General features: G+C 42.9%; 1 protein-coding gene across 1 annotated transcript in view; it reads left to right on the top strand.

Annotated features, from left to right (window-relative positions):
- adgra1b (adhesion G protein-coupled receptor A1b) overlaps nt 1-26838 on the top strand; it is a 359394-nt gene that overhangs the window by 272368 nt on the left and 60188 nt on the right. Inside the window, exon 13 of the mRNA XM_078223476.1 lies at nt 25854-25981. Coding sequence (XP_078079602.1) covers nt 25854-25981 — 128 coding nt within the window. The remainder of the gene's footprint in view (nt 1-25853; nt 25982-26838) is intronic.

Below are 26838 nucleotides of genomic sequence, written 5' to 3' on the forward strand. Positions count from 1 at the left end.
TTGCTGTGGCTCTGGAGTCACATGTAAACACAGTAAGAAGTTTAACAACACCAGGTTAAAGTCCAACAGGTTTATTTGGTAGCAAAAGCCACACAAGCTTTCGAGGCTCTAAGCCCCTTCTTCAGGTGAGTGGGAATTCTGTTCACAAACAGAACTTATAAAGACACAGACTCAATTTACATGAATAATGGTTGGAATGCGAATACTTACAACTAATCCAGTCTTTAAGAAACAAAACAATGGGAGTGGAGAGAGCATCAAGACAGGCTAAAAAGATGTGTATTGTCTCCAGACAAGACAGCCAGTGAAACTCTGCAGGTCCACGCAACTGTGGGAGTTACAAATAGTGTGACATGAACCCAATATCCCGGTTGAGGCCGTCCTTGTGTGTGTGGAACTTGGCTATCAGTTTCTGCTCAGCGACTCTGCGCTGTCGTGTGTCGCGAAGGCCGCCTTGGAGAACGCTTACCCGAATATCAGAGGCCGAATGCCCGTGACCGCTGAAGTGCTCCCCAACAGGAAGAGAACAGTCTTGCCTGGTGATTGTCGAGCGGTGTTCATTCATCCGTTGTCGCAGCGTCTGCATAGTTTCCCCAATGTACCATGCCTCGGGACATCCTTTCTTGCAGCGTATCAGGTAGACAACGTTGGCCGAGTTGCAAGAGTATGTACCGTGTACCTGGTGGATGGTGTTCTCACGTGAGATGATGGCATCTGTGTCGATGATCCGGCACGTCTTGCAGAGGTTGCTGTGGCAGGGTTGTGTGGTGTCTTGGTCACTGTTCTCCTGAAGGCTGGGTAGTTTGCTGCGGACAATGGTCTGTTTGAGGTTGTGCGGTTGTTTGAAGGCAAGAAGTGGGGGTGTGGGGATGGCCTTGGCGAGATGTTCGTCTTCATCAATGACATGTTGAAGGCTCCGGAGGAGATGCCGTAGCTTCTCCGCTCCGGGGAAGTACTGGACAACGAAGGGTACTCTGTCCACTGTGTCCCGTGTTTGTCTTCTGAGGAGGTCGGTGCGGTTTTTTGCTGTGGCGCGTTGAGTTCCCACTCACCTGAAGAAGGGGCTTAGAGCCTCGAAAGCTTGTGTGGCTTTTGCTACCAAATAAACCTGTTGGACTTTAACCTGGTGTTGTTAAACTTCTGACTGTGTTTACCCCAGTCCAACGCCGGCATCTCCACATCGTCACATGTAAGCCAGACCAGGTAAGGTGTTTCCTTCCCTATAGAGCATTAGTGAACCAGATGGGTTTTTCCGACAATAGACATTAGATTCTGAATATTTTATTGAATTCAGCTGCCGTGGCGGGATTCGAACTCAGGTACCCAGAACATTAGCTGAGTTTCTGGATTAATAGTCTATCAACAATACCACCAGACCATCCCCCATGGATGTGTCATAGAGACACTGCTCATTTCACCACAAAAATTGCAAGCAGGATTTTATAACTGGTGTAGGACCTTTATTTGTATCCTTAAACAGCCTCCTGCCTGTTTGGAGTCACAATGCTGGCAGTCCATTTGCAATCTTGCCTGAAAATTGTTTCAGTTGATTTGGCCAGGCAAGCGGGTCTGAAATGGGCTCCCGTCAGATTTTTCCCTGTCATTCACCTGTGGTTTTTTTTCAGGTGAGAAACAGGCGAGCAGCAATTCATATCTCTCTCCCTCCTCTTTCTCCTATCTCCAGCTAGTAAACAATATAAGGTATAAGTGTATCATTACACGTTCCAACCTTAGTTATACTGTGAATCCTGTCTTCAGATTGTCTGAAGATCAACAAAAATGCTCAAAGCAATAAAAGCCTGACACAATTACATGGCCAGCACAGATGCAATCTGACATGGTGGTTGATTTGTCATTGCTTGTTGCAGCAACCAGTGTGTCATAAAACAGAACTTTTATATTTATGAATGTATTAACTGATATAATATGCTGTGGATGTATATTTCATCTGATCGTTTCATTGCAGTGATCAGATTCTGTTTAGTTTAAAAATGTTATGCTGGCACATTCAGTTCCCTACTTTCTACATAACTTCATTCATCATGAACCTACGTTGTACAATTTAAACAGTTTTATTTGAAATTAATTACTTGGTTAACTTTTGTGCAGAATGTTGGATCGTTGGATTAAGTTGATTGAGAATGTTTGTTATGTGGTGGCTTTTATTGTGACTGAAGGCTGTGTGGGCAAATATGCCCTATACCGTGAGGGCAACAACCCTGGTGAAGCAGTGTCCTTGCTCCACCTGGTTCTCTCTCGCAAGAGGAAATGAGATATAATCAGCTCTCTTTGCAAATAGATCCTCAGTGACCTCCCTTCTGCAACAGTGGATGGCAAACTGGAAGAGATTACAACTGTGTCAGTTCCAGCCTGGAAGAAGCTGGATGCACACAGTCACCATCACAGCGGACAATGCTGTCCATTCCCTGCTTTGATGCTGCAGTGCTTGAGTCTGCAACAAGTGGCAGGTTTTGGTGAGCATCATCTTGGCGAGACAGAGGAATCTAACACATTGTTACACAGAAACATTGAAACTCGAAGCAGGAATAGGTTATTCGGCCCTTCAAGCCTGCTCCACCATTCATTGTGATCATGACTGATCATCAGATCCAATATCCTGATCTCCCTTCCCCCCTTATCCTTTGATCTCTTTAGCCCCAAGAGCTGTATTTAATTTTTCTTGAAATCACAAAACATCCTAATTAAGGCTGAAGATTTTGAGTGTGTTTTGTCTCCCTTCTCTTCTTCCTTCGTCATGAAGCTTATCTTCCTCTGGGTTTGCTCTGCTCATTCAGCCTATCCTGCTGCAGACCAAGGAGGGTAGAAACCCATATCTGGGAGCAAGTGGTCTGAACTGAAACATTGAGGTGAGGGCAAAAGGCGTTCATTGTGTGTCACACAAGTCTCTGTAGATCTTGGCAACTTTAATAACAGCACAAAGCTTCTGGATACTTCTATTAACCCGGTCACAGCCCGTAGAAATAAATCAGCAACTGACCCGGAAGTAGAAGACCATCTCTAAGTAGCACGGTCGATGCTCCAACCTACTACTGGGCGTATGTTTACTGTGTACGGTTAAGAGAGGGTGCTGACTAACATTATTATCTACCTACTCTATATTCTTCTGGTGCATTCACAACCCCCCCCCCAACATCTGCACTAACATCCTTACTATAATGGTGTCTGCAATAATCACACCTATATATGTGTTTAATGGATGCCATTTTCAACCCAAAATGATACTTGCCGTGGCAAAGAAACGGGTGTTAGACAATCAAATACTTCAGCCTGAATGTCCTCAGAATTGCAGATGAAGAAAGATGTTTAAAGGATGGGAAACAAGGATGAGCAAAATATTCACGGGAAGAATAATGGATAAAAATGAGAGGGAATTGAGAAAGAAGTACTCCAACTGTATTTTAATCAAACAACTTACACATTTTCTGTTCCTAGATCATTAAAGTTGGACAGCGACTGCAATTTTTTACAAAGGGACACTCTGAAAATACTATTATGGGTGGGATTTTCCAGCCACGCTCACCCTGAAACTGGAAAATCCCGCCCAAGATCAACTGACCTTTCCATGGTCCCCCCGCCCACTCCAATTCCCGTGGCGGACGGAATGGGAAACTTCGCCCCATACATTCATTATTTAAATCTTCCAATTATTCTATGCTTGTTTTATATAAATATATATAAATACATCCAATACAAAATCTCTTTCTCGAATTTTTGACGGTATTTGTGATTACCTTATGGATATCACTACATTAACATCACACTGGAAATGGGAACTGTCCCATTAGCAGCAGCAGCGAGTGAAAGAACTGATCTCGGACTATCGGCACAGAATGGTCATTAAAGACTCTGAGGAATAATTACAGTAACAAATTATTCATAGACGCATTTCAAAACCTACCCTACAATAATTTGAAGTTCATTACTTTTGACACTTTCTGTAACAATCCATAATAAATTTGCTGTAAAAATGACATGTTCGATAAAGACTGTACAAATTATCCTTTCAGTGAAGTTAAAACTGTAGTTAAATTTCCAAATTAACTCTAATTCAGAGAGTTTTCCAAAGTTTAGAAATTAAGCCTGGCCTCTCCCTGTTATTGTACAATCATCCTACTCAGCAACTGAATCTATTTACTGCGATAATGGTCACGATTCGGAATGGTAACTTGCCATTCTCACAGATTGGGGGCGAATTTCCCAAAGCGTCAAAAAAGTCTGAAAGCGGGAGTGTTCCACACCTGTTTTTTGGGCAAATTCGGCACTGCAATCTTGCTACACTCTGTCAGACCTCCTCCCCACAGACATCGTACCACCACCCCCCTTCCATTGTCCCCCCCCCCCCTACTCAGTCTCTCCTCATAAGCCAACCCTCTCAACTCCGGAATCAACCTAGTGAATCTCCTCTGCACCCCCTCCAGTGCCAGTATATCCTTTCTCAAGTAAGGAGACCAAAACTGTACACTGTACTCCAGGTGTAACCTCACCAGCACCTTATATAGCTGCAACATAATCTCGCTGTTTTTAAACTCCATCCCTCTAGCAATGAAGGACAAAATTCCATTTGCCTTCTTAATTACAACATTACAAGTATATGTAAAGCAGGAGAGCTTAAAGTAAATGTTGGCCCTCTGTAGGCAAAGCCAGGAAAAATGATCATGGTGAATGAGGAAATGGTCGAGACATTGAACAAATATTTTGTGCCTGCCTTCACAGTAGAAAGCACAAATTATCGACGAAAAACAAACGATAACCAAGAGGGAAATAAGACTGGGAAACTTGAGGTCATCAATATCAGTGAAGTTGAGAAGCTTCATAGAAATCATAGAAACCCTGCAGTGCAGAAGGAGGCCGTTCGGCCCATCGAGTCTGCACCGACCACAATCCCACCCAGGCCCTACCCCCACATATTTACCCGCTAATCCCTCTAACCTACACATCCCAGGATTCTAAGGGGCAATTTTTAACCTGGCCAATCAACCTAACCCGCACATCTTTGGACTGTGGGAGGAAACCGGAGCACCCGGAGGAAACCCACGCAGACACGAGGAGAATGTGCAAACTCCACACAGACAGTGACCCGGGCCGGGAATCGAACCCGGGACCCTGGAGCTGTGAAGCAGCAGTGCTAACCACTGTGCTACCGTGCCGCCCCTACACTCTGTCAGACCTCCTCCCCACAGACATCGTACCACCACCCCCCTTCCATTGTCCCCCCCCCCCCCCCCCCCTCTACTCAGTCTCTCCTCATAAGCCAACCCTTAAGGGACTAAAATACAAGAAATCCCCAGGACCTTAATGTCTACATCCCAGAGTTCCTCAAGACATAGCTGGTAAAAATGCACTGATTATGATTTTCCAAAATTCCCTCGACTCTAACATGTTCCCAGCAGATTGGAAGTTAACAAATGTAACAGCTATTCAAAAAAGGGAAGAGGGAGAAATGGGGGACAATGGGCCAGTTAGCTTGACATCAGTCCACAGGAAAATGCTGGCATTTATTATTAAGGAAGTCTTAACAATGCACTTAGAAAATCATAATATGATCAGACAAAGTCAACATGGTTTTATGAAATGAAATTGTGTTTGACAAATTTATTAAAAGTTTTCGAGGATGGAGCTATTAAAAATAGCTAAAGATATAGATGTCGAATGTAAATGTCGAATATTTAGATTCTTAAAAGGCCTTTGATATAGTGCCACGCAAAAGGTTAATATGCAAGGTAAGTTCATGGAATTGAGGGTAATATGTTAGCATGCATTGAGTTTGGTTAACGGACAGGAAGCAGAGAGTAGGGTTGGGGCATTTTTATGCTGGCAGGCTGTGACTAAAGGGTACTAAAAGAGATGGCGGGAGAAATAGCAAATGCACTAGTGGTAATTTACCAAAATTCGCTGGACTCTGGGGTGGTTCCCTCAGATTGGAAAACAGCAAATGTGATGCCATTGTTTAAAAAAGGAGGTAGACAAAAGGCAGGTAACTATAGGCCGGTTAACTTAACTTCTGTAGTAGGGAAAATGCTTGAATCTAACATCAAGGAAGAAATAGCGAGACATCTGGATATAAATTGTCCTGTTGGTAAGACGCAGCATGGGTTCATGAAGGGCAGGTCATGTTTGACAAATTTGGTGGAATTCTTTGAGAACATTACATGTACAGTGGACAATGGGGAACCTGTGGATGCAGTGTATCTGGATTTCCAGAAGGCATTTCACCAGGTGCTGCACCAAAGACTGCTACATAAGATAAAGGTGCACGGTGTTACGGGTAATGTATTAACATTGGTTAACTAACAGAAAGCAAAGAGTGGGGGTAAATGGGTGTTTTTCTGGTTGGCGATCAGTGACTAGTGGTGTGCCTCAGTGATCAGTGTTGCGACACCAATTGTTTGCGATTTACATAGATGATTTGGAGTTGGGGACCAAGTGTAGTGTGTCAAAATTCACAGATGACACTAAGGTGGGTGGAAGAGCAAAGTGTGCAGAGGACGCTGAAAGTCTGCAGAGGGATATAGATAATCTAAGTGAGTGGGCGAGGGTCTGGGAGATGGAGTACAATGTGGTAAATGTGAGGTCATCCATTTTGGTAGGAATAACAGCAAAATGGACTATTATTTAAATGGTAAAAAATTGCAGCACGCTGCTGTGCAGAGGGACCTGGGTGTCCTTTTGCAGGATCTCAAGGAGTAGGTTTGCAGATGCAGCAGGTAATTAAGAAGGCAAATGGAATTTTGTCCTTCATTGCTAGAGGGATGGAGTTTAAAAACAGCGAGATTATGTTGCAGCAGTATAAGGTGCTGGTGAGGTTACACCTGGAGTACAGTGTACAGTTTTGGTCTCCTTACTTGAGAAAGGATATACTGGCACTGGAGGGGGTGCAGAGGAGATTCACTCGGTTGATTCCGGAGTTGAGAGGGTTGGCTTATGAGGAGAGACTGAGTAGACTGGGGCTATACTCATTGGAATTCAGAAGAATGAGGGGAGATCTTATAGAAACATCTGAGATTATGAAGGAAATAGATAAGATAGAAGCAAGGAAGTTGTTTCCACTGGGAGGTGAAACTAGAACTAGGGGACATAGCCTCAAAATAAGGGGAAGCAGATTTAGGACTGAGTTGAGGAGGAACTTCTTCACACAAAGGGTTGTGAATCTGTGGAATTCCCTGCCCAGTGAAGCAGTTGAGGCTACCTCATTGAATGTTTTTAAGGCAAGGATAGATAAATTTTTGAACAGTAAAGGAATTAAGGGTTATGGTGAGCGGGCGGGTAAGTGGAGCTGAGTCCACAAAAAGATCAGCCATGATCTTATTGGATGGTGAAGCAGGCTCGAGGGGCCAGATGGCTACTCCTGCTCCTAGTTCTTATGTTCTTATGACTAGTGGAATGTCACAAGGATCAGTACTGTGCCTCAGCTATTTACAATCTATGTTAGTGACTTAGACAAAGAGACAGAGTAATGCAGCTATGTTTGCTGGTGATACAAAGTTCACATGTGAGTTGCAAGGAGGACACAAAGAGGCTGCAAACGGATATAGACAGGTTAAGTGAGGGGGCAACAAGGTGGCAGTTGGAATATAATATTGGGAAGTGTGATTAGGGGGATGCAAATGCTGTTCATGCTGGCCTCTGGCAGGTTTTCCAATGTTTAATGGTGGGCACTGGTGGAAGATCCCACTGTAAATTCACACCAGCGTGAAACCAATTTCTTGGCCTTCCGTCTTATTCTTCCCCCATGCTCGCCATCCAGCATGCTGGCAGTGTTTGGGAGAATTCCACCCTTGGGGCATAACCTTACGACTTCATCCCGCCCATTGTTCGGTGCCAGTGCGTGCCAGTTTTCTCACCTCAGACAATCTTACCAACCCTGTTTTGCCGGTGAAATTGGCTTCATGTCCTTCCTGTGCGCAAAGCCAGTTTAAATATTAATGACATGTTTTACACGTCATTAGTGAGCCCTGGACACTATCGTCCGGTCTCACTTACACATACCTCCTCACCGGTCAAGCTTCACGCTGGCGAGAATCACTGATGGTCTCCATCAGTGGAGACCAGATGTGTTGGCCTCGTTGGGGGGATCAGAGGTCATTGAAGCCCCCAGATAGTCAGGGGCCATGGCTGGGTAGTGCCCACCAGCTACCCATTGGGCACAATAACTATGCCAGGGCAGTGCCAAGGGAGTGGGGCCTGAGTAGGGGTGTAGCCAGAGTGGGGATGGGACAATGATGGGGGGGCAGGCAAGGGGAGAGCTCCACGGGGGGTGGGAGAGAGCTCTGCACAGGTGGTGATTGGCAGGGGGGACCTTTACAGGAGTGGTGATTGGCAGGCGGGAGAATGCTGCAGATAGGGGAGGGTGGGTGGGTGGTGACCAGCACAGGGTGGGGTGGCGGTGACCGCACAGGGAGCGATTGGCAGGGGTGGGAAGGAGGGGGGAGGGGAGACGGACCAGCACAGGAAGGGATCAGCAGGGGGGAAGGGACCAGCACAGGGCATGATCGTCGGGAGGGAGGGATGGTAGCAGAAGATCTCCCAGTTCACCCGTTTTCTCGCTCGTTCGACACTTGGAGCTTTTTTCATAAGATTGTGCCTTGGTGACTGCAGTTCCCAATTCAATGACAATGAGGCTCGATGCTCCAACATAACGGGAGCTTGAATCTTTCTATTTATTGAGCATAAATAAATGGTAACTTCACAGCTGAGATTAAATCTATGAACACAGTATTGTGACATGAACTTCATAACTCTCAGCTACTAAAAAGCTAAATGATAGTCTAGAATATAAACTGTTGCTCTTTCGGGTGCACTATGTAGGCTGCAGTGTAAATTGTTTAAAGGAACAGCGGTACCTTGTAGACTTTATGACTGTATTTCTGAAAGTCATAGGGTTTATTCTTCCATATGAGCTCTCAAGCATGAATTGATTAGGTAGAACTCAATTCTATTTCAATGTCATGGAACATCATAAATTATTAGATGGACTCTATGGCAGTTGTGTGCTGTTTGAAATTGAAAAAGCTGAAATGGAAATCTTACCCATGTGATTTTTTTAAAGTACCATATGCTACTAATTTTATTAAAACCCATAGTGTGAAGCAATTATTTTAAAGAATATTTTTATTGAAAGTTTTCATTTTACAATTACCATAAAACACAATAAATCCCCAAAATCTAGTACAGTACAGAGTACTCATTATTCCACACACACGCACAGAAAAGGCCAGTGAATATTCATACAAATGATTCCAATGATCCATTACTGCAGTTGGTGTAGTTGGCATCTCCTCTCGCATGTATAAAGAAAGGACAGCAGATAGAGTGGGGAAATCTTAGTATGGCAGGATAAAATCACAGGGCCTCATGGTGCACCAACTCCTCTACAGGATAACATGGACAGGGCGACAAAATATATGGGATCCCTTATGAAGTAATATACAAAAGCCTAGTCCAGCATCCCAGGACCTCCAGGCAATGAAAGAATAACCCTTTCATTGGGGAATAACAGGGTACACGAGCATTTGCTGCTATGTACAGGCTATAGCGTAGCATAGCAGCAATCGCTCTTGTGTATCGGAGCCAGTAAGCCAAGGGTTCACGCACCTCACCCAGGCTCTCAGCACTGCAAACCTCCATCCTCTCGAACCAAATCAGAGGCACCGAGCAGACTCCCCATCACCGGAAAATTTAAACCATTTCCCTCCAAGGAAACCCTAACAAAAGGAGAAAAATCGTCAAACATTCATCAATGGGTATCTCGGGGAAAGATACAACCTTCCTCCACCTGACAAGATAAGGGAAACCTACTAGGATAAAGTATAAAAAATCAGAGTCCATATCAACTCCATCTACCTGAACAAAGAGAGGAGCATCAAGATCTTCCAATGAGCGCCGGACGTAATCTTTCAGCATACGCTTCCATAAGAAGGGTACCAGGAACAAAGCAGCATAACCTTACCATGAACAGAATACTACCCCAGGGAACTCAAACCTAGACGGCGGACACACGAAGTCTCCATATAAGACTACTTGGAGGAGGTGACCTACTCCTTCAACCAGCCCAATCTCTAACCGAAGAAATGCTCCCACAATGCTGAACCACCGCACCTAGATTTGCACTCAGAGTCTCGTAACCAACAGGACTCCACGTCTCCAGGGGAACCAAGCCTCAGGAAGAAGAGCAGTCCAGAAACCCCCAGAAGGGGACGTCTTGGGGGAGGGCAACCCCTCCCCTGTCTGACATACCCTGCACCCAACCCAGATAAACACAGCCATTACTGCTCTAACCTGTTCTCCAATACTCTATAAATGCCAGCAAACAAAGAATACTCACATCATTCTTACAAGCCAACTATCCCTCTCTCCAGGTACCCCAAAAGTGCCACCTAGGCCCACTATCAGTGATATTCAATCCATTACCCAGCATCAAAGGAACCCTAACAACCAGATAATATGCCCACCGTGCTTCCATGGGCCAAATAACCACTGTCCGCTCAGCCAAATCAAAATAGAAGACAAACCATACAGCAAGATTTCCAAGAACTGAAGGTGAGACTTCTATGAGGAAACTGCTCTTTCCATTGTTCGGAGTCTCTTCTCCATTATTTTAAGGATATCTCACGGTTCCTCAAAATGAGCACTACAAATCTGTGATGGGAAGCTGAGGTTGTCACTCACAACTTCACCCATGACGATGGCCATCATCTCTATGCCAACAGCATCACTGAAGCATAGGCCTGCTTACCAGCACAGCTGCCATTGCGAACTGACTCCAGCCGCCTCCAACCACCTCGATCAAACAAGGATTTTTTTTGACATAATTCAGCCCCCCTTTGCCAAAATCTAGACAGGATCTTCCAGGATCGTAGCACAGATTAGACACATCAAGATTGGATAATCATGGGTTGTGCATCAGGATAAAAAACTGATTGAGGTGAGTAGCACCAAAGCTCGCAAAAGACATAGACACTCCCACACTTACATCACATGACTCTCCATGAAACAATTTTACATGCATATGAATACCAATTGATGCATAACTGTTCAAAAATGTAGATTTCCATCCTGAACTACATAGTAATTTCTGCTAGGTTTTATTGAATCAGAATAAATACAGATCAGAGAAGATTTGGTTCATTGTATGTGGTTTTGTTATGACTGCACTATATCAATTTAGTCTTGGAATGAAACATTTTTTGTTCTAGCAGCTAAAGATGTTCCCAGATTGAGCACCAGGTCAGCACAAACGAAACAATCTCTGGATCAAAGTTGCTCCTCATTTGAGATTCCTAGCCATCCATTTATAACCTACTTCCTTCCTTGTATATTAAAAAGTGAAAGATGTTTAATAATGCAAGCAAACAATGATGTATAATTTCACATTGGTGTAAGTGGCTTGCGTAATGTGGCATGTCATTTATCATATTCTCTGAGAAATAATGAAAATGACTATTTCTTTTTGAAATTTCAAGATGCCTTTTAGAAAATGCTTCAGCATTTGCTTTGACCATGATAACCCAGGATTTAAATTAATTAGAATATGCTCCAACTGAAAAGAAAGTCCAATTTTGTTTCACCATAACAAGCTATTAACATTTCACAAACTACAGTAAACAAAATATCCACAAGATTCAATTTGTTAAGGATATGAATTGAACCCTCATTTCCAATCACCGCTTGTCAATGGAAGCCCATCACTGGGGAAACAAGAGATAGTTTTATTTGTAAGTCTGTGCTCTAACATTATGAATAGAAAATAGATTATGTATGGAACTATGAATAATAAATTTTCAACAAACTGAGGAAGGTGATAATAAAATAATGAAGATCAGAATAATAGCCAGCTGAAATTTAGATGGAGCATTTTCCAAAGTGAACTCACAGGATGAACTGTCATGTCATCTCGAATCCATGCCTGAGCTTCTGTCAGGCGTACACAAGATAATCAGAATCCAGCTCCGTTGCTTTTGAATTATAAGCAAGCCAGACTCGACAACAAAAATCCATAGGACTGTCAAATAGCAGTGGGAGCATTGCAGCAATCCATCTATGTCAGCCTTAAAAAAATTCAATTGACCTCAATGCTGCCTTTTGGAAGCGAGGATTCCAGAGTTCCACCACTCTTCGTGTTACAATATGCTTTCTGATTTCAGTCCGAAACAACCTCGTTTTAAATCTGAGATTATGCTACTTGGGCTGGGATTTTCCTCCTCCCAACACCCCACGGCGTGTTTCCCAGCGGTGGAGACGGTTCGCCATTGGCCGCTCGCAGGATCTTCTGGTCCCGTCAAACCCAATGGTGTTTGTATGGCTCACCTACCCCGCCAACGGGGAACCCGGAGTTTGGCGGGGGGGCACCTTTTGCGGGACTGAAAGATCCCACTGGCGGGCAGGGCTGGAAAATCCTGTCGCTAGTTATGGATTCCCCCCTGCCCCAGATGAAGTAGTTTCCATTTTGGGTGCAGTCTGAGCTCAAAATTGCACCAACTTTGAGAGGTCAGGTTTTTGCTCGGCTCACTTGCAAATCAATGGATGCAAAATCTGCCCAAACCCGTGCAACTAGGCAGCATTTAACAATGTAATTTTCCAAACAAAATATATCACAAAAATAGTCTGTGATATATTTCAGAATTGTAACTTGATGCTGTGTGATTAATTCATATGAACATACAAATTAAGAGCAGAAGAGGCCACTCGGCCCCTCGAACCAACTTCGCCATCCAATAAGATCATGGCTGATCTGATTCTAACCTCCTGCCTACCCCAATAACCTTTCACCCCCTTGTTTATCAAGAGCTTATCTGCCTTAAAAATATTAAAAGACTCTGCTTCCGCTGCCTTTTGAGGAAGAGTGTTCCAGACACTCACGACCCTCTGAGAGAAAAAACATTCTCCTCAACTTTATCCTAAAATAACTCTGTTATTTTTAAATAGTGGCCCCTAGTTCAACCTAGAAGAAACATCCTCTCCACATCCACCCTGCCAAGGCCCCTCAAGATCTTAAACATTTTGACCAAGTCACCTCTCACTCTTCTACAAACCTAGGCTATCCAACCTTTCTTCATAAGACAACATGCCCATTCCTGGTATTAGTCGAGCAAACCTTTTTTAAATTGCTTCTAATGCATTTCCATCTTTCCTTAAATATGGAGAGACCAATACTGCACACACTACTCCAGATGTGGTCTCATCAAGACCCTGTACAACTGAAGCATAACCTCCCTACTTTTATATTCAAATCCCCTTGCAATGAACAATAACATTTGTTAGATTTCCTAAATACTTGATGTACCCGTAAACCAGCAATCTATGACTCATGCGCACGAACACATAGATCCCTTTGGATCTCAGAGCTCTACAATCTCTCACCATTTAGATAATTGTGGACTGCAGTATCAAGAGATTTCAAGCTTTGTTTGGACACAAAAGGTATCTATTGATATACATAACTTGATATGGGAGATTGCAGCTCTCGGCTGCCCTGGAGCAGAGTTCCAATCTTTGCATGCTTATTACTACCTGGCTGCTTGATAATTCTCCCTGAGAGAGTACTCCACCCTCTGGGTGATCACTCACTCTCAGTTCCCCATTGACCTCTCAAGTCAGGTGACTCATTTCTGCTGTACTGTTTTAAAGAGACAGACAGACACCACCTACACAACATCGCTTCCTCTTTAACTTTCTTATACAATCTTCAAAATTGATTCACTCAACCCACATTCTATATAAACATGTACACAAGTTAGACATTTGTAAATCGATGTAGCACTTGTTTAATGGAGGGATCTTGAGGCTTTCATTTAATATAACAATTCTTCTAGAAAGCTTCAACTATGCACAGTTCCAAATATAATTTTGCCAGGGATTGTTCCATCCAGGCTTGTTGCTTTCCATGTTCTGTCCAGACTGTGCACTGACCATGGGCTACATACTTTACTCTGTGGGCGGTGTCAGTTTCCAATTCTCCATTGATCCTTTTCTCTGAGAAGCACCTTACTCTACAGTACATGTAGATACTATCATCACAACACAGTCTTATATCCTGACAGTTCTTGCACAATCTTGGTTTGTCAAGAAAATGGTCATGGTTCCTTTGTAATCTCTTCATGTCAGCTTCACAACTTATTAGGCATTAATCAATCCCAACACGACAAACCATATAGAATATGCTATTAAATGGTAGGATATCATTTTTTTGAACAAATTAAGCATTGTAAACATATTAAGCATGATATAGGGGAAGATATAGGGTGGAATTTTCTCTTTTTTGACTGTGTCTCAACTCAGGTGGGAAAAGCAGTGTGCAGCCCACCGGCTGTGCTACCGACTTTTCCCATCATATTTTTTGACAGAGAGTGAAAAGAAATCCTGGAGGCAGGTCCCATGATATCGCACTGGCGGGGTGGGCTCTGAATGAGAGACCCCACCAGCCCCGACAGATTGGGGTCCCAGAAAAATTTAAAAAAGGATTCCCCCCATGGACACAAGAACATCATCCTTTTTGCCCTCCCAGCCTTTTCGCCCTAGCCTGCCTAGAGAAACCCTGAACCTCCCCAATGGAAGACTCTTCCCCCCCCAGCACTGCAAGGGAGAACTTATTTTATTCATTCATGGGACATGGGCGTCGCTGGCTCGCCAGTATTTATTACTCATCCTTCGTTGCCCAAGGGCAGTTGAGAGTCAACCACATTGAAGTGGCTCTGGAATCAAATGTAGGCCAGGCCAGGTAAGAATGGCAGATTTCCATTGGTGAACCAAATTGGATTTTCTGACAATTGACAATGGTTTCGTGGTTATCAGTAGATTCTTAATTCCAGATTTTGTTCATTGAATTCAAATCTAGATTTTATTTTATTGAATTCAAATTCCATCATCTGCCGTGGCGGGATTCGAACCCGGGTCAGCAGAACATTAGCTGAGTTCCTGGATTAATAGTCTAGTGATAATACCACTAGACCATTGCCTCTCAGCCCTTTCCCCTCTGGGGGTTGTACTTAGCTATGCACCTCCAGCAGATTCTCTTCACCAGGTCCCCATTTGTCCAGACATGTTGTAAACCCTGATGATGTGACATCACGTTGGAGAATGGGGGCAGAAGGAATTCCTGACATGGAGGATGATACAGTAGGGATGCCCACTAATGACATTTAAATGTAAAGTAGTGGGGTTCCCAACCTATCATGGCGGGAACCCCTTTACGTCATTGGCATGGGGTGGGGATTTGATTTGATTTATTATTGTCACGGGTATTGGTATACAGTGAAAAGTATTGTTTCTTGCGCACTATACAGACAAAGCATACCGTTCATGGATAAGGGAAGGAGAGGGTGCAGAATGTAATGTTACAGTCATAGCTGGGATGCAAAGAAAGATCAACTTAATGCGAGGCAGGTCCATTCAAAAGTCTGATAGCAGAAGGGAAAAGCTGTTCTTGAGTCGGTTAATTCGTGTCCGAAGATTTCCTTATCTTTTTCCCAACGGAAGAAGGTGGAAGAGAGTGTGTGTGGAGTGCTCATTGGGCAATCCTGCCAGTGTAAATGCCATTTTGGGACTCCCACTGTTACTACAGATTAAGCATAGTACTTAAGATATAGAAACATAGAAAAACTACAGCACAATACAGGCCTTTCAGCCCACAAAGTTGTGCCGAACATGTCCCTACCTTAGCGATTGCTAGGCTTACCAAAACCCTCTATCTTACTAAGTTCCGTATTAATGATATTGTCCATATGTGGACAATATCATTAATACGGACGCCATAACTCTACAAGCTAGAAAATGAACCTCCTTCAGTTGCAACATCATCTAAAGCAAGCTGATTATAAAGCTGATTTTAAAAAAAGACAACACTAAACATTTAGTTCAATAATAATCACATTTTCCTGGGATTCTGGGGTGAAGATGGTCGGGGTACTTTAGTTCCAGCCGTTCATCAGAAATGGTGTGGTTGTGGATTCACTGCAGCAATATCAGTCCACCACCATTTTCCTTGGGCTAAAATTAATAACTGGAAGATTATTCACTTCCAAAATACTACCTAAAGTACCAGCTAAATCGTTATTCGCTGCTGATAATTTGGTGCATCAGTGTTCTGTAATTACATGGTTTTTATTTTTAAAAATTAAAAAAGCGCGCTTCACGTTTGGAGAAAATTTAAAATATTTCCAGTAATTTGCAATGCTATTTCATCTCTGCTAAGACAACACATTGTCGGGGGGGGGGCGGAGGGGGGAGGGGGGGGGAGGGGGGAGGGGGGGGGAGGGGGGGGGGGGGGGGGAGGGGGGGGGGAGGGGGGGGAGGGGAGGGGGGGGGGAGGGAGGGGGGGGAGGGGGGGGTAAAAAAACATATTTTGCTCAAGAAAGCTTACTGATGTGATATGAACGGTCGTGACAAACTGTTCCTACAAGCACAATGATTGTGATGATGTTATGATTGACTGTTCAATACTGAGTAAAATGGGTCTGATTGCAAAGAAATGTGAATGACAGCTCGGTATTCAATTACCTAATCACAAGATGTTCAATTTTCCCTGCTTATCAGATCCCATGATAGACTCCATTCATTTCTGCTGTGGAACGTTGAGGTTGCCAAGCTGTTAGTGCCAACTAATGACTTACCACGTGTAATAACTTGAAGGTGGACAATCATTCCTTTGCCAATGTTGCCTCGGATAGGATAATGATGTAATTAATCTTGATTTTTAAACTGGTTCAGGTCTCTGGCTCGTCCCACCTCTCTCCCCATTCCCCCCCCCCCCCCCCACCCTTCTTCACCCCCCCCCCCCCCACCCTTCCTCCCCACACATGGCTTCCACCACCCCCCACCCCCCCCCCCACACCCCTTTCCACCCTTGTTCCCCCATTGGAGCTCACCCTTCCTCCCTGATTCCAGTGCCAATTCAGGGCACTCCCATTGTGCAGTGGCAGGTATGAGTACATGCTCTGGTTAGCTACCGTGCCCTGGTGATGGTGTCTCTGCCAGCTGAAAGCAGAGGGCAGGGCATCGGGCTTGCTGAAGTTCCATCGGGGTAACAGTGGCCTGGGGATTCTCCTCCATTCGTTCCATTTCAAGAATCTCGCTTGGTCCAAGTGGACACTCTAGACTTGTGTGACACAAATAATACTTAGCAGTTTTATTTGCTGTAAATTATTTCAATGTAAATAAATTTTATCAACAGCTGTGCAAAGTTAATCTAGCATGTCATATTTTCTGGTACTGAACAAATAGTGAGAATAATGTAAATTTTGTTTGGCCCAGTCAGGATTAATCATAAAGCTCTGGCTGTTAGCCGAGCAAGACAGAAAACACAGTGCAGAGGTTTACGATGTGGGCTGAAGTTCCTTTTACTGTCCCTGCACGGTTAGGAAGGACTGGTACTCCATACCCCAGCTATTTTCATGGGGGTCAATCGATAGTCCTTAGATATTCATGGCAGGCTGCGTAACCAAGGTGATACTGTAGCAGGGCTAGCACTGCAGTGCTTGAAGAGGTGAAAGGGCACTTAAAGGACCACAGGGCACTAAAGAAGCAAATGGCTTAAACCTTTGTGGGCCTTAGTCAAGGTCTGCAGAAGTTAACTGTCTGAGGCTGAATTGAAGGGAGAGGAGGTGTCTACAAGACTCTCTCCTTCCACTCTTACTGTTCGTTATCATTCCTGTCAGTGATGCAAGGATTATTGCCGGGTTTCACCAGGCAGTTCCATGGAGGAGTCAACTCTTTGCATCTCCTGCCAATTCTTGCGTGCAGTAGACAAGAAGCCCAGCGAGTTGAGGAAAATCAAGGGTAGGACAGAGAGGTGGCTGTAGGACCCGCTACCTGAGTCTCCCCATTGTTTTAGAAACTAAAAGCCCAAGTGATTTATCAAATAATAATGTTATTACATTCAAGAAACATGTTCAGAGCCCGAAGGCTGAATTGCAGTGTACCTTACATAGCACAGTGGTTAGCACTGCTGCCTCACAGCGCCAGGGACCCGGGTTCAATTCCCGGCTTGGGTCACTGTCTGCGCGGAGTTTGCACTTTCTCCCTGTGTCTGCGTGGGTTTCCTCCGGGTGCTCTGGTTTCCTCCCACACTCCAAAGATGTGCAGATTAGGTGGCTTGGCCGTGCTAAATTGCCCCTTAGTATCAGGGGGACTAGCTAGGATAAATGCATGGGGTTACGGGGATAGGGCCTGGGTGGGATTGTGGTTGGTGCAGACTCAATGGGCCGAATGACCTCCTTCTGCACTGTAGGGATTCTGTGATTACATTCAAAACATCATTTACAGCACAGTGTCTCAAATCAGGCATCCAAAAACCGGAGTTGGTTGAAAACCGGACATTTTTAGAATGTGCCATGCATCAATTTTAATTGAGTTAAATTTTTAAAAAGCAAGAATTTGACCTGGCCAATTTGGCTTGGCTCTGTACTGGCACAATATGGTGCCTGGCTAGTTATTAAATTAAAAACACGTATAGCAACTAAAATAGATAAACAGGATATTAGAAGAGGGGAAATGTTGAATTAAAATTACAAACCCATACACCTTTCCCACAATATAGACACTAAAATACTTGTAAATTTCCATCATTTAATTGAGGATTTGATCCATGAAAGGAATAGAGTGACATTAGTACCATTCCATTCTGCATCCTGTAAGGTTGAATTTAGTTTTCACTGCTGAGTTGCCTTGATTGCACAGAGCATGGTGGTGATAACCAGTTCTTAAATTGGGGAGATTGTAGAAGGGATTTCCCAAACTGGAGTGCAAATATTAAATCTCCTTGCTTGTCGGGTCTTGATCTTTATAACATGGAAGGTGCAGTTGTACAACAGGTACTGAGGGCCAAGGATCAATCTCAGGAAGCACTCCTGTATTATTTCAATCTGGGTGGGTTGTGCATGTTTAAGGCCAGGGTGGCACCTGGGCACAGTGCATTCCATTAAGGAAATGGATGTTGCCAATGTGGGTTAACAACAAGTTGCCCGGATAGGGAGTTTGAAAGGGATGAAGGATCTAAGAATGAACATCCATTTATTTGTTTTATTTAGCGTACTGTCCACTTGGCCATCCAACTTCAAATCAGCTTGAATTTACTCCACGACTGTCACATCATCCACATATTTACAGTATTTGAGGCCAAAAGAAAACAGAGTACCATTAATGAGGATTAGGGAAAAAAAATGGCCATCACTGAGTGCCCTGAGGCACACCTGCTGTTAATTGAATGCTTTCAGACAGATATCCACAATATCCAACAGTTGAGTCAGTGAGGAAGTCAGCTATCCATTGAACAAATATTTCACATTTGTTTAACTTTATCAACTTCTTAATTACGACTGTATAATCAACCTTGGCAGAAGCCTTTGAAAGATCTGTTGTAATAATGGTTGAGGTTGTTTCCAGCTTACGAGTGCTTTTGCAAAGAAAGTCAGTAACATCAACCAGACAGTGGGTTGCCAGTCTTTCAGCCCGGCGACCAAACTGATGAATGTCAAGTAGGGCATCAATGTCTGATAGTAACCACTTAGTCTGCTCTACAATCTTAAGAGATGTACTCCATCAAAGCAAGGGGGCATAGTTTGCCCAATGTTTATTTGGTAATTGCTTGCTTCTTTTGACGTGGAACTACTCCCTTAGCAAAGTAAGCGTTCAAGACATTGCATAACAGAACATTAACTCATAGACCAAGAGTTAGATCAGCTTGGCTGGAACTCCATCTGGATCAGGTGACTTTCCAGGTTCAGCTCTCAAGAGCCATCGGAAGACTGGTTGGATCCCAAAAGGTTTTCTCACCGGTGGAAAGGTCGGTAATTGAGAAAAGTCTAGAGGTGTCATGACACCAGTAGCATCTGCAAAATATCTATCAATGATGATACATATGGTGGTGGAGAGTGGCTGAAACTGTTCTCCATTAGGAACTGCAATGATCTGAGAGGACTGGGAAGATGGCATCATTAATTTAATGTGTTAATACACAATGATGTATAATCCTTCTTCAGCTGCATTCACCAATCACATTTGAAGTGTACGTCTGTGTTTGCAATGGCATAGAATCATAGAGTAATACAGCATGGAAACAGGCCCTTCGGCCCAACCGGTCCATGCCGACCATGGTGCCCTCCCAGCTAGTCCCAATTGCCCACGTTTGGCCCATATCCCTCTATAGAGCTTGTTGGACCTTGTAATGATATTCCACCCTCTCCTGAAAATTCCTGCTGTGGAAAAGCCTTTGACATTTGTGGATAAGAGACTGCATCTTAGGAATGATCCTAACTTTTTCCTTTTGATGAATTTGAACACACATACAAAAGAAGTATAAATTCAGTGCTGACTGCAAGGAGAACGAAAATGCATCAGATTTAGGGTGAGATGGTAGCGTATTGGTAATGTAATTGGGTTAATAATCCAGAGACCCAGGCTAATGTTCCAGGGACATGGGTTCAAATCCCATCACCGCAGCTGGAGGCATTTAAATTCAATTAATAAAACTAGAATATAAAGCCAGTTTCAGTAATGATGACCATGAAACTAGCATCAATTGTTGTCCTTTGGGGAAGGAAATCTGCCATTGCTACCTGGTTTCGCCTACACATGGCTCCAGACCCACAGCAATGTGATCGACTTGAAATGGCCAAGCAAGTCACTGAATTCAAAGGGAAATTAGAAATGGACAACAAATTCTGACCTTGACAGCAATGTCCTCATCCCATAAAAGAATTTTTAAAAATTTAGTGGAAATAGTAAAAGAATCTAATACCTCCGACTAAGAGTGGGGAGATATACAGCATTTGAAAGCTCACAAATCGGATACCTGAGCAGTCCCACTGCACACCTTCCTGATATATTGGGATGATGTAGGGTTAGCAAGTGGGAAGGCCAGAAGAGAGACTTATAGTCACCATTACCAAGGCACTTGATCTCACTTTCTTTGTAGTGGGGAAACATTATTACTACAAATCAGGTCAGCACTTACTTGGTTAAAATCACTAAGATGACAAATCCTCCCTTCAGATGGCTATATCTGGGGCAGCACAGTGGTTAGCACTGCTGCCTCACAGCACCAGGGACCCAGGTTTGATTCCCAGATTGGGTCATTGTCTGTGCGGAGTCTGCACGTTCTCCCCATGTCTGCATGGGTTTCCTCCAGGTGCTCCAGTTTCCTCCCACAGTCTGAAAGATGTGCTGGTTAGGTGCATTGACCATGCTAAATTCTCCCAAACAGGTGCTGGAGTGTGGCGACTCGGGAATTTTCACAGTAACTTCATTGCAGTGTTAATGTCAGCTTACTTGTGACATTAATAAATAAACTTTGAAACTTTAGATCAAATTTTGTCAACTGCCTTGATTAGGTGCTAGATTAATTCAGGTTCATTACAGCAATCAAGGAGTGAGTACACAGCAGCGACATAGATTCCTGAGACATCTCTGGGCAAACATGGGGGGCATGGGGGGCATCGATGGACCCACACTACCTCACTATTTACTTGAATTGCAATGTTATTGAGTGAGGTTGGATTGAGTTCCCGTTTAGCATATATCAACTCAACCTGTTTGAACTGAACGGCACGATGAACAAAAAGCAGGATATAACTGTAGATACATTTTTTTTGACAACCAAGAACGTTACAATAACATCTGCCTCTTTGATAACTCTGAAACATGGAAGCAAAATAGATCTGTCCCTTTCATCCAAGAATCTCTGAAATCTCTCCTTAAGATCATGACAACTGATTTGTATGAACCCTGAACAGAGCTCAGAATGCTTATCGCCATGCTGACTGATCCAAAACACCCTGCCACATCTGCAATTACAGAATAAAAGAAGTTACTCTGCTATGCAAGAGCCAAAAAGCGTCTGTACATCAATGACTTTTAGATTTCAACTTTCAGTTGAGATCTTCCCTGAACCACCAGAGGGGACCTTCAATGGCATTTAAAGGGAAAAACATGAATGTAGGTGGTTTAGTCCTCCGACTAATAATCAACTTCCCTCAACACCCTCAAAGTTGTTGCATGTTTCTTGAAAGCCAAGAATACTAAATCCACAAGGTTCAGGGAACATTGATACGTTACCTCATGCTGTCAGCAACAAGCTCGAAGATGGACGCCTGGAAAGAAAATGGAGATCCCATTTAAAGAGAAAGTCAAACAGGTCAGATATGCGTGCCATGATTCTCTTCCACCCACTATAATCTAAAAGACTCAATAAGACCAATCCGACTGCCCTATCAAGCAAGAGTGACATGAATGATTTATATAATGCCTTTCGTAATCTCAATATATCCCATAGTATTTACATTCAAGAGCCCCATTTTCCCATAACAACAACCACAATATCTCAAAGCTTACCCACTTAAGGACAACCCACAGGATCGACGTCCTATTTACCAGTTTAAACATTCACGCCCTCCACTATGAGCGCACCATGGCAGCAGTGTGTACCATCTGCAAGATGTATTTCAGCAAATGGCCAGGGCTTCTTTGATAGCGCCTTCTAAATTCATTACCTTTACCGCTGAGAAGAACAAGAGCAAACAGATGCATGGGAACACCATCACCTGCAAGTTCCCCTCTTTAAGAAAAACCATTCTGACTTGGAACTATATCACCATTCCTTCAGCATTGCAGAGTCAAAATCTTGGAACACTCTGCCTCGCAGTATGCTTCAAGAAGGCAGCTCACTCCCATCTTATGAAAGACAATTAGGGATCGACTATAAATGTTGATCTTGTTGATGATGCCCAAAAAGACGTTTTCACAATTTCTGATCTTAAAATTGTCACTTTTCAGCCCAACTTGCCTACTGTTGGCAGCTAACTTGTCCCTCCATCACCCTTTTGGTATCTGGTGATGTTTCCCTAATGGCTCCCTGCCTTTTTCAAGTTGGAACTATAACGTGTCAGTTGTTTCACATTAAGCAATATGATACTCCATGCTTCAAGTAACTCTCATAAAACTAAACAAATTATTTTATTCATGATAGAATTACCTTTTGAATATGTAACAGCAAACTGGGGATTACCAGTAACTATTTCTCATTGCGTAAGATTATTTTTCTGGAACAACAGTTATTCTTGATTGTTTGCAGGATTTTTTTGATAACAGCGAAGTAGATGATTTGTTTGTGATTAGAGATTGTAATATGATCAGTCGCCTGCAGAAACGGGGCGCATAATAACTTACAATTTAGCCAAAACTAATGGGTAACAACAAATGAATTGAGAGCTGTAATTAGAGATTTTGCGTTGTGCCATAGTAGAATTGATCGCCACCATCCACCCGACCATCACCTCCTCCAGACCTAATTACCCTTTTCCCAATCACTCTCTTTCCTCACTTTCCCGAGGGCAGCTACAATGAATGAAGTGGACCAATCTTCAATCATGCTCCACCATTCGATGGAAATGAGGCCCAAGCCCCAATATCATGGCTGCTTTAGGCTCCTGTGTTCAGATACGAGGATTGGTCCCAACCCCAATCTTGCGCACGCCTGAAAATCTAAGCCTTACGAGTTGAGTTATCGGAATTGCTTCTAATATATTTGTCACTTTCCTGACTGAATTATGCAACTTAAATAACCTATTTTTTTCGCTTCTAAATAATCATTTGTAACATTCTTATGTTAGTGCAGCTTATGTGCACATACCTTGCGATAGTTGCTGCTTTCATGTCCATGTATGTGTGGCTACTTACCAATAAACTCATCATATCTTTGTGTCCTTCTTAAGGTCACAGAACTGTTTTTGGACTTCCAGCTATGAGCTCCTAGCAGCTCTGATAAAATTTGCACAGTCAGTGACATACTGCCACGTTGACACTTTCTCTTCAGATTTAGGGTTTTTTCTCCTAACAGAAGAAACGCCCGCAATGCTCAATCACAGAGGTTACGAGCACTTGGAGAGACTTGTCATTACAATAGGATATTCTCACTTGACATTCAGCCACTTTGAACAAAGGAAATGCTCTTTTCACAGCTGGATTCATGAGCTTTTCGATATTTACGTTGGTTCTGCGACTCATTAGATGCTTGAGAAGCATTAGAGCATCATTATTGTAACTGTGTCATGATCGGGTGCTAATGTTTAATTGACGCTAATGAAGTTGCATTCACAGAAATTGTACTTTTCAAAACTGAGGTTTCATTAGCAGTTTAATAACTCGAAACAGAAAATAGCAACATAGAAAAATTGTGGCGCAGAAGGAAGCCATTTTGCACATCGTGACTGTGCCAGCCAGAAAGAACTATTTTGCACGATCCCAATTAACCAACTCATGGTCCATAAACCTGTTGTCTACAGCAATTGAAGTGCATGTTAAAGTTGTTTTTTGAATGCAGTGTGGTATTAAATTTATGCAGTTCTTGTTAAATGAAGAATATTGAGCTCCAGATTCCATAAAGCTAAGGATTGAAATTTCCATTAAACCCCTTATTTGTGTTAAGCAAACATAATCAAATCTAAATCATAAATCTCTGCATAAATACAAGTTTTCTCTATCTTTCTTTCTCAAAATGGCTGCAAAAATTGCAAAGACTACTGCAGAGATTAGCTTAATCTTTTCATTATGATTTAGCTGGAAATAAATCTGTTGTGAAACAGTTTGTGTCATGTAAACTGTATCTAAGTGAAATAAAACAGCTGGCAATTTATCATGGGATTACCGTAATCGTTTCTGAGAGACAAGTATGATTTTCAAATTCCAGTAAACTTGGTGCTACCCAGCACTGTACCAACCCAAATTCTCTGCTATCCAGAATTTCTCATGGAATCATTGAATCCCGGCAGTACAGAAGGAAGCCATTCAGCCCATTGAGTCTCCACCGACCCTTCAAAGAGTATCCCACCCAGGCTTCCCCTCTGCCCCATCTCCACAATTTAGCCTATTCATCATAGCTAATCCACCTAATCTACATACTAAAGGGCAATTTAGCATGGCCAATCCACTTGACCTGCACATCTTTGAACTGTGGGAGGAAACCGAAGCACCCGGAGAAAACAGGCACAGGGAGAACGTGTAAACTCCACACACCCAGTAACACGAGGCCAGAATCAAACCCGGGACCTTGGCACTGTGAGGCATCAGTACTACCACTGCCACCATGCTGTCTTATGTTTCCATCAGATGAATCGTCTTTTTATCAATTGGAGGCAATTATGAAATTATTCGGAACCCAAATCCCTGTATTATTTTATACTTGAAAATATGTTTTAATGCCAAAAGAGAAAAAGCTGGAAAATCTCAGCAGGTCTGGCAGCATCTGTAAGGAGAGAAAAGAGCCGATGTTCCGAGTCCAGATGACCCTTTGTTAAACCTAAAAGGCATAGAAAGTGGGAGATAGTTATACTGTAGGGTGAGGGAGTGAAAGATGAGTCATAGCCACAAAAACAAGGAGAAAGTCTAAGAGGTGCTAATGGCAGTCCGTAGGGGGAGAAGGTGTGAATGGCCAAATGACAGAGAAGTTGAAATCAGAAGGTAAATTATGACAGGGGGAGTGGGGAGATGGCTGGGAGAGAGGTAAAATTGAGAAAAAGGGGGAGATGTTTTCATGTACTGTTGAAGAAAAAAGTGAAACAAACACTGTTCTTTAGTTCCTGAATACTTGCAGATCAGTTTGTACTATTGGTAAATGAGACACCCTGTTCAGCGGCATTTTTGATTCACCAGCACCACCCATCCCCTCCTGCATACAGGATGATAAAAAATGTTACTGTAATTCTGCCTTAGAAAGTGATTTCTGAAGACTTGTTAATTATCATATATATATATATATATATTAGATCACCTAAAGAAAATTGTTCACTTTCCTGCAGTGTGGAAAAGAAGCAGTGAATTTTAATGAATATTTTTGGATTGCCTTGCAGGATTTGAAGACCGTGCTTTCCTTCAACCAGTACCCAGGGGAGTTCCTGCACCCTGTGGTATATGCATGCACTGCAGTCCTTTTGTTGTGCCTCTTTGCGTCCATTATCACCTACATTGCGCATCACAGGTAGGAACCGCAAAAAAAAATCATTATTGATTTGTTCCACCATGAGTCACATAAGAAGTATAAAAGGTTTCTTTTTAAAGATTGTATTTTGGTTACATTTTGTGCCATTCATAATGAAAGAAAAATGAGCTATACAAATTCTTCGTGAAGAAAATGAGGTGAACACTGGGAAGACTATAAGGATGTAACAGGATTCAGAAACACATTAAATTGATGGTCCATGGGGCAAAGAAGGAGCTGAAAACCAACATAGATGCAGATACATAGAAAACCAAGTGATAAAAAATTATTTCATTATTAAAATTGCAGTTAGAAAATAAATGAGAACCCTAAAAGATATCATGAGAGCCAAACCTGAAGATGACCATAAATTTGTTAATAAAGTGAATAATAGCCACCTCCAAGTATTTACCATGGAGACACAAATCTTCTTTAATCAATTACATCAAAATAAATTGTAAGGATGGGAATAGAGAGATATGGTCACCGGAAGGGTAGGGGATTTTAGTTAAGCCAGGCAGCATGGTTGGTGCAAGTTTGGAGGGCCAAAGGGCCTGTTCCTGTGCTGTAATTTTCTTTGTTCTTTGTATATCAATGGACTTGACTCTTAACACATTCAGCCACTGTAGATCAACAATCTAAAAATTCACCATTTAGCCAACCTGAATAGTTATCAAGTCAAATCATACCTTGAGTATCACTGTGTTCACTGCTGTCCACTAAGATATATTGGGAGTGAGTTTCCCTGCATACCTTGGGCATTTAAAAACCTTGGTGGTGACTAAGATGGGGTCTTGAGTTTCAACACAAGAAAAATACTTCGGATGCTAGAAATCTAAAGTAAAAGCAACAACAAG

Source organism: Mustelus asterias, chromosome 11 (assembly GCF_964213995.1).
Source record: "Mustelus asterias chromosome 11, sMusAst1.hap1.1, whole genome shotgun sequence".
NCBI lineage: Eukaryota > Metazoa > Chordata > Chondrichthyes > Carcharhiniformes > Triakidae > Mustelus > Mustelus asterias.